The sequence below is a fragment of the Ptychodera flava genome, chromosome 16 (genome assembly GCF_041260155.1).
Source record: "Ptychodera flava strain L36383 chromosome 16, AS_Pfla_20210202, whole genome shotgun sequence".
Taxonomy (NCBI): Eukaryota; Metazoa; Hemichordata; class Enteropneusta; family Ptychoderidae; genus Ptychodera; species Ptychodera flava.
The window spans coordinates 36413294-36427175 of record NC_091943.1 but is presented as its reverse complement, the minus strand read 5'-3'; the positions used below and the strand labels follow the sequence as shown (position 1 = coordinate 36427175).

General features: G+C 37.2%; 1 protein-coding gene across 1 annotated transcript; it reads left to right on the top strand.

Moving 5' to 3' along the window:
• The first annotated feature begins 2511 nt into the window (after positions 1–2511).
• On the top strand, positions 2512–11865 carry LOC139114723 (uncharacterized). Its single transcript, XM_070676596.1, has 10 exons — positions 2512–2652; positions 3852–3919; positions 4583–4601; positions 5149–5231; positions 5964–6038; positions 8913–9042; positions 9630–9703; positions 10502–10576; positions 10888–11050; positions 11581–11865. Exons 2-9 carry the CDS (start codon positions 3854–3856, stop codon positions 11020–11022), a joined length of 657 nt encoding a protein of 218 aa, XP_070532697.1. The 5' UTR covers positions 2512–2652; positions 3852–3853; the 3' UTR covers positions 11023–11050; positions 11581–11865.
• Positions 11866–13882: the final 2017 nt, after the last annotated feature.

Genomic DNA, 13882 nt, shown 5'->3' with positions numbered 1-13882 from the left:
CAAGCTCATATTTCACCATCAGGTCAAGTTAGTTAACACAATGGATGCAAAACATGCCCCATACAATGCATTTTAGCAAAGACTTGAAGATTTGAAGGTCCCTGACAACAGAGATACTGCGAACATGATTTTTACTGGCAAACCAAGTGGGTGAAAACACATATTGTTTTGGCTCAATACTGCTCTTTACTGACTTGACAGATAGACAGTGATACTGACACAGTCTACTATAGGCCCTATTGCATCTTATTTGGTACTGAGACAATATTGTAATTGTATGTATGTATGTATGTATGTATGTATGTATGTATGTATGTATGTATGTATGTATGTATGTATGTATGTATGTATGTATGTTATGTATGTATGTATGTATGTATGTATGTATGTATGTATGTTTGTATGTATGTTTGTATGTATGTATGTATGTATGTATGTATGTATGTATGTATGTATGTATGTATGTATGTATGTATGTATGTATGTATGTATGTATGTATGTATGTATGTATGGATGTATGCATGCATGTATGTATGTATGCATGCATGCATGGATGATGTATGGTGTATGTTGTATGCATATATTTTGGCGCTTAAGGGTTAAAGTGAGCTTTCATTTTTATTCCTCTAAGTGACAACTAGCTGTCCAGTGTTAACCCGATGCATCTATCTGGCAAATTAGATTTCTAGGAATAATCTCTTTTCGATTAAAATCGCATTATATCTACATACCTGCAACTTTTGCTGACGAGATCTTGCAGGGCCGATAGATACGGGAAACACAGCGGCACCATCGCTATATCTGGTCCTATCGCCATTAATAAAGCTTGAGGGATAATTGGATGTTCAGATATTTAACAGATATTTGAATAAACGGGTATCAGAGTTGTCCTTACGAGTTATGTACTGGTTGGTGTGTTATTTGAAGAGCAATACTGTCAGATTCAGAAACCAATCAAGTACAGTAGCAGTTTTGCAGCAGTTTGAATTAGCATAATTTTTACAAAAGAATGCTCGTTTTTGCGTCTTTGTGGCTATGTTGAGCCGCTTTACAGTTTCCCGAAAGACTGTTGATTGTGATTTCGTCATGACAAGTGTTAACCGCACAAATTAAACCAAGTGACAAGGAGCAAGACAAACTCCCTCAAAGCCAAAACCAATATTTCAGTACCTGAAGAAAGTCATGAATAGAGAAGAGAACACGGTCCCTCAACGAAGGATATGGTAGAAGGATCCTGGATAAACGAGTGCAGATCACCTGTAATCTGTAACTGACAACTACATAGAAACCAGTGTCATTGATGAACCTCGTTAGTCTATAATATATAATATAATAACAGGAAATTGTAATCCACTGAATATATTCTCATTTGAAGTTATGCTGTCGTCGTGTTTGTATTACATGTAAAACATTTGTGGTAAATAAAGTTTGCCTATAGTTTTGGCTTACCGACGAATAGTGCTAAGAAAGCGTCAGTTTTAAACATAAAAATCTGCCACCCGTGACGACTCATGATCAGCGACGTGGGACAGGACACAAGACATATTAATGAGTATTGTCATATAGAGCAAGCAACTCTACCATCAAGTAACACTATCTGACAGAAGTAACATTGCCTATCCAATAAAACACCTAGCATTTACAAAGCTGTAGCACTGTGTAAGTCAATGCACTTATGAAAAAGAAGAAGATTTACTTATCTATTGTCCCTTTGAGTCGTTTTGTGCAATTATAGCCCTAGCTATTATGGTCAATATTTGTGATTTGTCTGTACACCAAATTTAACAAACCTCGGATACAGACAACTCGAGACTACGAAAGTAGGTCAAGCGAGTTAATTGTACTGGTAAGACTTCGCTGACAACGTTTTCGAAATTTAGCTGCTGGATGGATTCCACACAAAAGATAGATAGCCTGCAAATTTCAGTGCCACAAGGAAATGGTATAGATATACTCTCGTAAGACTGTAGTATCAATCGAGCAAGTTAATTCTCAATACATCTTTTAATTGAAATGAAAATTTATATACTTAACACACTGCAATAATTTGAGTAAGAGACTGGGCACCGTCTCTGTATATCTGTTCACTTTGAAGATGAAAGTAAGAATAGAGCAACGAGCGAAATATCAACGGTACTACTTGTTGTAAGATGACGGTCAGTCAAGAAATTATTTATGTCAGTGAACCCTTTGATTTGAATTTGTGCACAGTAAATTTCAACAAGTGTTACACGCAATTAGTATTCCTTTCAGACCTAAGCACATTTGCAGGGTACCTTAATGGAGTAAAATTATCAGCAACATCTGTGTTTGGATTTCGTATTTTGCTGTTTTGTCTGCCGTAAATATAAGTAGATTCCAAAAGAACCGGGTTCGCTACAGTGCTGGATTGTGTTACAAGTATACAATCATCATATGTGATTGGAAAATTAATTCTCAAAAAAATCCCTCGGCGTCGATTGGTTTACGCTTTAAAGGTTTGAAATTCTCGTGTGAAAATGTGTTATAAAGGCAGAGTGTTGTATTAACTTCTCATAGAATCAAAGGATCTCTTTCAGGCACTGCAGAGCTGTTCTTCACGCCGGCAAAACACCGTCATCCAGAAGGTACTACTGAAGTTTGTGCGTTTGTCAGTGCTCATTGGTATCCAGGTATGTTTTCATATCATAGAGACCGACTTTATTAAGGACATACCTGGGAATTTATGCCTACAGCGTTTTCACTTTGAATGTATAATTGCTGTTTGCAATCACCAGGACTAAAACTTAATCATTTTTGGTCAATGATCTGTGACTGTAACCGTACCATTACAGTCGGATTTGTAGAGGGCAGGAGCCTCAGGGTTGGTCTTACTTTCCAACAAAATAAAAGTCTTGATGTTAAGAAGAATCAAAAACAAATAGTGAAGCGTGAAATACAAGTATCTAACTCGAAATGTTTTAAGTCATATAACCCCTTTGAACTATGCTCTTTCCATGTTTTGTTGTCTTCTGTAAACACATGTCATTTACATCATTCAGTTACGACCTCATTCGCACTTTGATATCTCTAACTTCAGTAGCAAACACGCCAGCTAAGGGTGACTGTGTTTTATCATTTCCATTTGAAATCTTGAACATTTTCTGTTTATCAAGCACTTCTGCAATGAAATTGAGAATTAAGACCCACGATGCATTGTGTTGGTAGAATAGAATACTGGGAAATAATACATCTGCTGACATGGCCGAAGTTTCTTGTTACTGACAGATAAACTATAAACTGAAAGGTATCGACAGTAAATTGAGAATATTCATAAAAGACAATAATTAAAGTCGAAACTCGCTAGAAAATCACCAGATGGTGTTCAATGACCATTAAGGTAAGCTAGAGTCACCAGAGCAATACAGATACTTGCGTTTTGTAACATTAGAACGTCAGTATAATGACAATTTGTGCGATGTTGGTGAAGAGCAGTAACGTAACCCGTTAATACAAGCGTACGCTGTTTATACAGACAATGAAAACAGGCTTGTCTGGAGTTTGTTGTCGGGGTTGTTCAGCGTATACCATACGTTAGAATCTGAAAGATGATCACATGTAGGCTTTCCCATTTTCATGAATTTATGATTAAGGTAATACAATCTACTCTCTTAATTTAACACACTGTGTACTTAAAAAACATTGATGCCTATCGAGCTGCAAGGTATACAGTACGCAGTGTGCATGTCAGGAGTTCCTTGGTACATATAACCATCGCCTAGATCGCCGCATTGCAAGATTGTTATGCACTAAGGGTGTGTATCATGTATATAAAAGGTGTAGAAGTTCTGTGACGCATTTCGTTTTCTCTTGATCACCGCCTTGTTTATAGAGATGAAGACAGCGTGTATACTATTTACTGTCACTTTTCTCCTGGTCTTGGCATCCTCACGTGCTGGGGTAGGTATTATGAGATTAAAGTGGAGCCGCATGTTGCCAACACAGTTTTATCAAGCAATATTTCTAATCGAAGATGACAAGGAAACCCCCTCATACTACATTTTTTCAAAAAGTAGATTATCTAAAGTTTACTATGGTAGCAATAGTTTACTAGAAGGATGAAGAGGGTTTATATTTGGAGTAAAAAAACCCCTCAATTTTGGTATTAATGATAAAAATCAATTTAAGTCAAAAACTTGATACTATTTTCTTAAATGTAATATTTCACTTGAGACAAGAATATGTGTAGAAAAATACGACTATTTTATTTTCCATTATCTATCCTCATTCAAAAATGGCATGGGTTGAAAGACTAACACTCAAAAAATGATTAAAAACACGATTAACGCGAGGGGCTTCCGTGTGTTTAGACCAAAAGCCAATGAGAGACAAATATTTCTATGAAGGCATCGACATTTTGAAATTTACTAGATTTTACCTAAGGGAACATAGTGGATTAAATGTATATCTCATTAACGATGAAGCGTTGTGTTCACACCCCTTTTGAACATTTAATACTCGAGGCTCGGTTCGACCTAAAGGAACACCGCCTCAGACCGAAAATTGCTCTTGAATAACGTTTCACTTTCTTCGATTTTTTAAATCCCCATGTTCTGCACACAGCGAACGGGACGACAAACTGGTAAGAGCTGCTGTTTTCATATTTTCACAAAAGAAAGTCGCAAAGACACGAATGTGGAACCATGCAGCCGCTGCAGCAAAATCGTTTAAGATAGAAAGACATAGTTTGTCATCTCCGCTAAATTCACCTCCCATTCATGGACACAACTGTGTTTTTTCTTGTCAGTTCGTAAATATTCATATGAAATTGAAGTATTTCCTTTTGTTAATGACCTTAGTTTTTCAAGTTAGAATTTCTTGCAGTAGTTTGAAGGTTGGACTCACTACACATATCGTAACTTTAATCTGCTGCTCTACATCCCTTGAATAAAACAGTATTGAAATTTACAGGCGATCTAGTAAAATGAAATTACATGTTCATTTTATATATATCAAGGGAATTCTCTCTTTTCACTTGATGAATGCTGTAATATGCACAAGACACTCGTACTAGAAATAAACATTTGATTTAAATAAAGAGACAACGGCATCAATGAAGACATATTCATGTACATAGGACTCCTTATTCTTCCTATTATTTTCATCGAAATATTTCGTTTTTTGTTCAGCTGAATTGCAATGTTATTCCTGTTCTTGGACTGATGATTTCACTTCCTGCCAAGGCATCGAGACATGTGGTGGTTTTAACATGGTAAGGCTGACCCGACCTAACTCATTTCATCTCTTCCGAACGAAAGCTCTCTTTTTTTGCATTTTTTAACGAGCACATATGATTTTGTCAAAAATTTTACTGTTGTGTTCAATGAGTCACACCCCTATAAAAATAAAACAAAAGTTTGACCGACTTATCACAGTTCGTGAAGGAATGTTAACAGAAACATGAAGATTTTTGCTTAGGCTGACGATAACATAGACATTCTCGCTTTCAACACATTGGCATACATGCCCCCATAGTATGCCATGCATGTGTAAACGTGTATTTGTGTCTGAGATATCGAGTATACTTCATGGACTTGTAAATGTCTTCCCAAGTTAGTCCCCCCGCCTTGAATGGTATAGAGTGAGACTGCGTGGTTTGTAGTAATTTGCGGTGTAAACTGGCCTAAATACGACAGACATACATTATATTCGGTCGTCATATCTGAATCAACAGTAAAACAAAGTCGCTTGTGATCCAGTTTGCACTGCGCATGACAACCATTTTTCCATGTTGGACAGTGAGGTATACCTGATAAGAAGCGAGTGTGAGATGAAAACATAAATGGCTTGCACGAACTCCATCTAATAGCTTCCAAATGAGAAAGTCTAACATTTTACATTTATAGGCCTAATATTAATGCGATGAAAACATCGGTCTCAGATGCTCTCCCAATGCACATTTTGCCCAATTTGATATACAACTAACCAAAGTATTTTTCCCCAGAAATGTGCCGATCGCTACCGATTGTCAACTTACGACGGCATCATTCAAGTGAACAAAGGTTGCAGAAGTGTGAATGTAAGTATATCAGCAATTTTTAGCTGTCTGCTCCACAGTACATACCGTCGACTTGTCTTGCTCATGTAGCATTGACCTCGTGGGCATCCCCCTACACAGCCACGCACTCTTTTCAAACTGGTATACGCTTTCCCTGAACAACGGCAGTTAATAAGGATTACTAAAGCCGCCGACTGAATAAGTATAAATCTTGACCACACCTGATTACTTCATGGTGTCTGTCCTTCACAAAATTATCGTAGCTTGATTGTTTCACGAGGACAACGGCAGCAGAAGCAACCATTGTCAAAAGGATCAAATACGCCATACGTATGTACATGCTTTCGGCGTCGATTTGTCACATCACAGTGCAGTGATGGAGAGATTATGGCTAGATGTATTCTGCCCTTGCCAGTTACCCGGATACTATGCCATATACTAAAACATTGTGATAGCTACAACGCTTGTCAGAGTTGCGTGTTTCGGAGTAAAGCTTTGCACATGACACACACATAAGGGCCGTTCTCAACAGGTTACAACGGAATGTACATATAATCAATAGCAATGACATCCATTAGGTTATGTGTAAATATCTTTCCGTTCTGTCATGATATTCTGCCCATTACTGTACAGAAAAGATGACGACATTATTTTCTGCTCAGTTTTTATCACACAGTACGCCATCTTTTTCGAGAATGCTTCTTTTCTTATTGCCCACAGAAATCAATCAACAAAATAACACAATTCCTGTAAGGGAAAAGTCGCTATTTTTTACATTTTTGATATCAAGAAAATATGGAATACTTGCATAAAGTTAGTGTGCAAAGTTACGACAGTACACAATTGCAAAAGTGCCAAAAATTACCTCTTTGCAGAATGCAAATCCGGATTTCATTTATAACCTGTTGACAAAATGGATTTTTCCTTTTTCCAACTTGTTTTCCTATGACAGATAACATTGATACAATGTAAGGGACAGCTGTTATCTTTATCTGTATAAAAGGCACCGCTAGTTAAGATTTCATAGCAAATCTTGTATTAGGTCCAAACTTTATGTAAGAGTGTATGTTCAGCCTTGCATGGCGAGAGTTGTAAACTTGAATTTTTGAACTTATTGTTTGGTACAGACCGTAAAATGTACAACTGTTTAATCTTGTCTGGCTGCAAGCAGAGTTGAGGTTGTGCATGCACAGTTGACCAGACTTTGTCCCTTTTAGCGTCTGTTATAGGAATAGTAAGTTTATATGGACGATATCGTGAGAGTAACTATGTAAACATTAAGGTATAGATTTGGAATTACCAAGAGGGAACAGTATTCATTATCGCGCCTCCAATAGAATATCTGTAAATGTACATGTTTTATGTACATCTGTAATGTACATTGTGCAAACATGATGCCTTTTGCAAATTTGATAATAAAAAAACTGTTTTCCGGAGTTCCCATGATCATTTCTTTACGATACATTCCCGCAAAGTCGATGATTTTACCAAAGCAAACTATTATTTCACACGGTCGAGTATACTTGATGAACTTGATATACTTTGGGTTTTACTATAGAAATAACGGGCTACGCCCTGACCATTAACGTTTATTCATGAGAAAGGGCACGAGGAAAGCCAAAAATTAAGCCTCGCCCGATAATTTTGGCTTTTCTCTCGCCCGCGCCCATTAATAAACGTTAATGGTCAGGGCGGAGTCTGTTATTTCCGTTACATTATCAACAAATCCAAGAAAACCGTCAAAATCTACGAAAATTTCCGACGCGAAAGACAACGGGCCCCGGAACTTGTCAGTCTCGCGCGGTAAAAAATTTGCAGACCGGGAGATTTTTTTGGAAATAAGTGTCTAAACTTGACCCACAAGTGTTAATTTGTGATCGATTATGATATTTGTACAAATCACAATTTTCGTTTTAGCTGTAAAAGTTATGATGTTTATGATATTAGTCATATCCACGGGCATGTAAACAAACTATTACTTCGAGTTGTGGTCAGTCACGTGGTTCAGCTCGACCAATTAAAATGCGACTGACACGGCATGGAAATATAGTTTGATTTAACACTCGTCACTAGCTTTAAGCACTAGAGGTACAGTAACCGTGGTTTAAGCCGAATTTTACTACCTTCTCCGATCAGTTGACGTCGCTTGCCAATATTTATGGTTAAAAATGCAGCATTTTGAGTAAAAGTATGTTTTTCCCTACAGAGCTAACAAAGCGTTCATGATACACTTATGGTCCCGTAATAATGCCATTTCATCGTGCAAACTGAAATTGTATATGGGTTCGTTTAGCAAACGATAAATTTGTTTGATTATGACGTCATAAAGAGCAAACATGCACTTCAAGTGTCATAAATATGGCAAATTCAAATAATTTTATTGAGTGTGTGTACTTTAAGTGAAAACTGAGCAGCAGAGTTTTTTTTTATAATCATGCAAATACTTAATAACCATGGTAATACGTTGATCATTGCTTTTCTGTTTCTATGGAATATTTTAATCTTATATTTTGTTGTGTACTTTTTACCGCCGGATTCAAATGTCAACTAATCAGTGCACACTTGTCAAAAAAGTTGATGCGATTCAATGAGTTGCTAATGACTGGGTGTACAATGTTAATGTTAACGAACTTTATAGTGTTTTTCGACACAGTCCTTGTGTATGTAGGTCATTGATTTCTGTAATTATTGAACGTATGCAATCAAGAAAGTATTCATTCTAATTCAAAGACCAGTGTCATATTTGTTCTAATACAGGGAGATATATCATAATTGATGGTACAAAGTATTTCGTAAAAAGTTAGTTAAATTAAATTAAATTAAATTAAATTTACCTCTCTCTCTCTCTCTCTCTCTCTCTCTCTCTCTCTCTCTCTCTCTCTCTCTCTCTCCAAGTGGCTTGCTGAACAGCGCAAATGCCGAACCGATCAACAGGGCAACACTTTGATCGGCGAAACCTGTGTTATCGAGTGTGACAGCACCTTGTGCAACACTCAAACTCCTACCTTGGTGAAAGGCATAACCGGTTTGTGATAAACATTTCTTCACTCGTTCTGTCAATGGTTAGGGCACGAAGACATTTTCCTCCGGGTAAAGTCAAGAGAACGGCATCTCGTTTGTTGAATGAAGCTTTTTTGTACTATAATAGTTGGCCAGCTCTTCGAAATATTGCTTTGCCGAGAGGTTTCCTGTGAAATTTGTATTGAATGAAGTCTTCATTTTCAAATGAAACACCGGTAGCTGTTTGTACCTTAACCAACACCCCAGTAGTTATATTTGACTTTACAACACAAAGAAAAACAGATCTTTTCAGTTTTACTGACCACAAACATGCATATTTTCCAAGCACATAATCCGTCCGATGGTTATGATAATTGCAGCGCATAGTAAGCCACTTTTCTCACTAACGAGCCTTCATCATATAGCCTCGTTCCAAACGAATTTCCACCTCGCTATAAGCAGACATCTGTAATATATTAATTAAAAGAAGACAATCGTAAAACGTCATCTTTTCCTCAACGAGAACACGTCTGCCAGGAGTTGGCTGGAAATCTCGTATTGTGGGAGACTACAGGTTTTCAAGTTGCAGTAAACTGTGTTTTGTTCCGACAGATCGTTACTGTAAGCAATGCGACTGGAGAAGCGACGTGCACTGTACATCAAGCTGTAGTTGCGGCATGTCAGAGGTAGGATTGCAAGATTAGGCTCGTACAAGACTTCAATGGTCCTAAACAGGGCGGTGTATGTGAAACGAATCAAGTGTTGAATTTTCCCAGTACAGCACACAGTTATTATCGCTGCCTGGTTTCTGATTCAATTAGAACAAAATCTCATAAGTGACGGTATCACGAAAATATAGAATTTTATTCTATACCAAATCAATAGCAAAAATCAGGGATCGCCGTCCAAAATGGTTCTACTCCGGAATAAAAGGACGCGTGGGTTCTTCAGATTCAGTACGCCCAATATATCACGCGGTGGCGGTACAAACAAACGCAAGTGCACAAACGCGTATGGAAATACACGTACCTCTATGCGCGTTTGCGCACATGGCTTTGTTTGTACCGTGGTAGATTCGAATTCCGGGTTTGGCCTATTGTGCACTCTTTGGGCTCTTGTAATTCAAAATGGTCGCCATCAATGTGTTAACTCCACCGGGAAACTTAAATCTCCGCTTGTAACAAAAATAACGTGAAAACTTTACTTATAGCTTTAAAGTGAGCCCCAAACAAGTTTATACCAAACAGTATTGTAAAAGTTTGAAAGTCTGAATATCTGTCCTTGAGGCGCATTCTAACTCAAGTAACGTTCATTATCATGTATACGATAATTTATAGATCATTTTGAATTCAGTTACCTAGGCTATGTCAAAAGAGTTAATGCTACTCGTAAACAAGACTCACTCACTTCGTATTTATGCTTAGAGCAACAGTGCATCTGTTGTGAAATTAAACGATTTGCCATCTGCAATTCTGCATCTTCAGGGTGCCTGTTCAACCCAGGTAAAATTTGACACCAATGGAGTGAAACAGTACAAGTACGGCTGTCAGCAAAATCACGTGAGTCGAAGTCAGTTTCGTTTTCTGCTATTCATAGTCAGTAAAATTGCAGTTATCTCTCTATGTCTAACGGAGTTGAAGTGACAGCATACGCAGTCAATAGGATACATCGAACAACGCTGAAATAATGCAAGTACCTCATTGGTCGATGATGGATTGACTCGTGTTTCTTTTAATAAATTTGGAACGTCTTCTCATATAATAATACTGCAGTAGATCATCACGACACGTGACTTTTCAACAATCAATACCTTGAGACTAAGTGTTTATACAATATGAAAAGAGTTTAATATGTCTTGCATATATTGCAGTATTGTGAAGGAAACTTCATCGCAAAGAATCATGGTAACTGTGGCGCCACCCCGGCTGACGCTACGGGGATTCCTGACGGGGAGATATGTAACTATTGTACTGACAACATTTCGGAAGATAACAGCAATCCATAATTTAATGAAACTGGTGACAGTCTACTGGGTGAGTAACATGAATCTTAATTCTATGTGATAAGAGGAACGTACATAGGTATGTATGTATGTATGTATGTATGTATGTATGTATGTATGTATGTATGTATGTATGTATGTATGTATGTATGTATGTATGTATGTATGTATGTATGTATGTATGTATGTATGTATGTATGTATGTATGTATGTATGTATGTATGTATGTATGTATGTATGTATGTATGTATGTATGTATGTATGTATCTATCTATCTATCTATCTATCTATCTCTATATCTATCTATCTATCTATCTATCTATCTATCTATCTATCTATCTATCTATCTATCTATCTATCTCTATATATCTATCTATCTATCTATCTATCTATCTATCTATCTATCTATCTATCTATCTATCTATCTATCTATCTATCTATCTATCTATCTATCCATGTAAATGTTTCAATATATTTACAGTTTTTACTAGCTAAGTGTATATGTACACAGTTCAGCTCACAACTATCAAGACGCTCTCGTCTCACCTTTATATTTTTCAGGTTGACATATACCCCCGGATTTAATAATGAAGACATTTGAATTACATATTTGGACGGAACGATAGTATGGGACTGCTTTTCAAATAGACGTTTTATCAGTTAGTCGTGGTTTAGACGATTCGTCTGTTGACAACGACCCCGTTGAAAATGTCTCTAAATTATGATCACTGTGTTTTGTCAATGCTCATGTCTTTCGCCTGATTGCATTTGAAATGCTTCTTTTGGGTCTTGTTATGTTAGTGGCATTAGGTCGAATTAAACGAAAACATTCAGTATTAACCCAAACATTCTCTAATTAATTTCTCTGCAGTATTTTCCCTTATGAAATTTATTATCTGTTTTTCTCAGTGGGTGGATGTGTTCTGATATTCTGACCTGTGATTGGTCCGTAGACAGAGGGAAAGAGGACGAGGGAGAGTAGGGGTGACCATTCCCTATTGTTAGATTGAAGATAAGCTTATATCGTGCATGAGAGAGAGAGAGAGAGAGAGAGAGAGAGAGAGAGAGAGAGAGAGAGAGAGAGAGAGAGAGAGACTGAGAGAGAGAGAGAGAGAGAGAGAGAGAGAGAGAGAGAGAGAGAGAGAGAGAGAGAGAGAGAGAGAGAGAGAGAGAGAAACACGCTACGGATCACTAAACCCGCCTTAAAATATTTTACATGTGTGAAATTTATGTCTATAATGTTTTCTGGCATCTTTTAGTTTGTAAATTCGATCTAATGCATCATAAACGCGAAAACATTATAATGCATTATTAAACTTAAAGCAACATGTTGATGAAACACGACAATTAGTCGGTATAGAGCCTATCGCACTCCTCCCCTCTAGCTACATATAGCAAAACATAGACTAATATTCTTGAAATAATAAACGCACACCTTGTGGGTGAAAGTAAAGATTCTTTCATTCTTTCCAACAAGGGTGAGTCTTCAAGTACATATTTTTATAGTGTTTAGTAAGTGCCTTTATGTTTTAGTTAAAGTTATCGAAAGAGAATTCGTCTATAAGCTCCATTTGATTACTTGGCTACTCACACCGAAAAAATTCTAAGAAAACGAGGGTACTCTCACCAAACGGGGGAGGGAGTCTAATTGCGTCCATTCTTTCCGTCGTAGCTGCCGATACATTACTTAAAGCACTAGACACTCGAAACGAAGATTTTCTAGTGTCTATACCCAGGGAAAAGAAAACAAAAAGCTGTATTTTTGTATTTTTCCTTTTCATGGTATGCGACTTCAAATAATCTCCTGCTCGTTCACTGTATAAGTATGCGTGTTTTATCCAAAGTAAATGAACTGTACACCCATATAATTACTTAAGTTAGCGACAGTGCAGTGTAGCAACAAACCGCAGAACTTGTTATATTTGTCCAAATCTTTCGTTACGCAGACATTGTGCTATTTAATTGAGTTCCCGCCAAATCAAAAAGCAAGCTCAGGTTTGATGGATGGGGTTGACCCACAGCTAGTTTGTCGTTGATTCAGCTATAACTAGCAACATTTCAGCCAGTTGATAGGGCAACTTGAGCGTCAGACCTCACGTCACGGAAACATTGCACTAGTATTACAAGAACCAGTGATGTCATGGCGGCATCGATATCATTTAGGCCCAGGTCTTGTTTAGTCGAAGCTTACATATTTGCGTATTTCACAATATAAGCACATTCAGAGTATTTTTTCTTCTATTCGATCTATTTCTTGTATCTTATTTGTCACAACAAACATGATAATTCTGAAGCCCGCAGCTCCCGTCCGCGTCCGCAGCTCCCATTAGATAGTCATAGTGACGTGATCAGCCCTAGGGATGTGCGACAAGAAAAGCGATAAATCGTTGCATTGAATTCAGAAATAAGCTTGTACTTTGAAAAAGAAATTTGAATTATTTCTTGTATGAGAATATAGTTAAGCTTAACTTAAAAAAAAGATGAAATGAAGGTATGAGCAATCGGTATAAAAGACAGTGAGGATGATATGATAGCTCTTTGCTAGCACTTTCAAATTCGTAAATAATTTATCTGCAAATACGTGAATATTCAGCAACTTGATTTTTTTTTCTACCACATAACGATACCTGATATAAATTGGTTCCCACATACGTCTGTAACCTATAGAGTTGCATTTTACAGTAAGTTTCGGTATCAGAGGATGTAAAACGGCAATTGTACAACGGAGGCGCTTAGCTCGATGGCGTACCAATTTCACAAGATAAGTCTAATGTCACCGCGTAGCGGTTTACCGGGTTTTCAGTCCCAAGTGTAACCTCCACAAATGTAATAATCTCCACAAATGTAATATCAACCACAATTG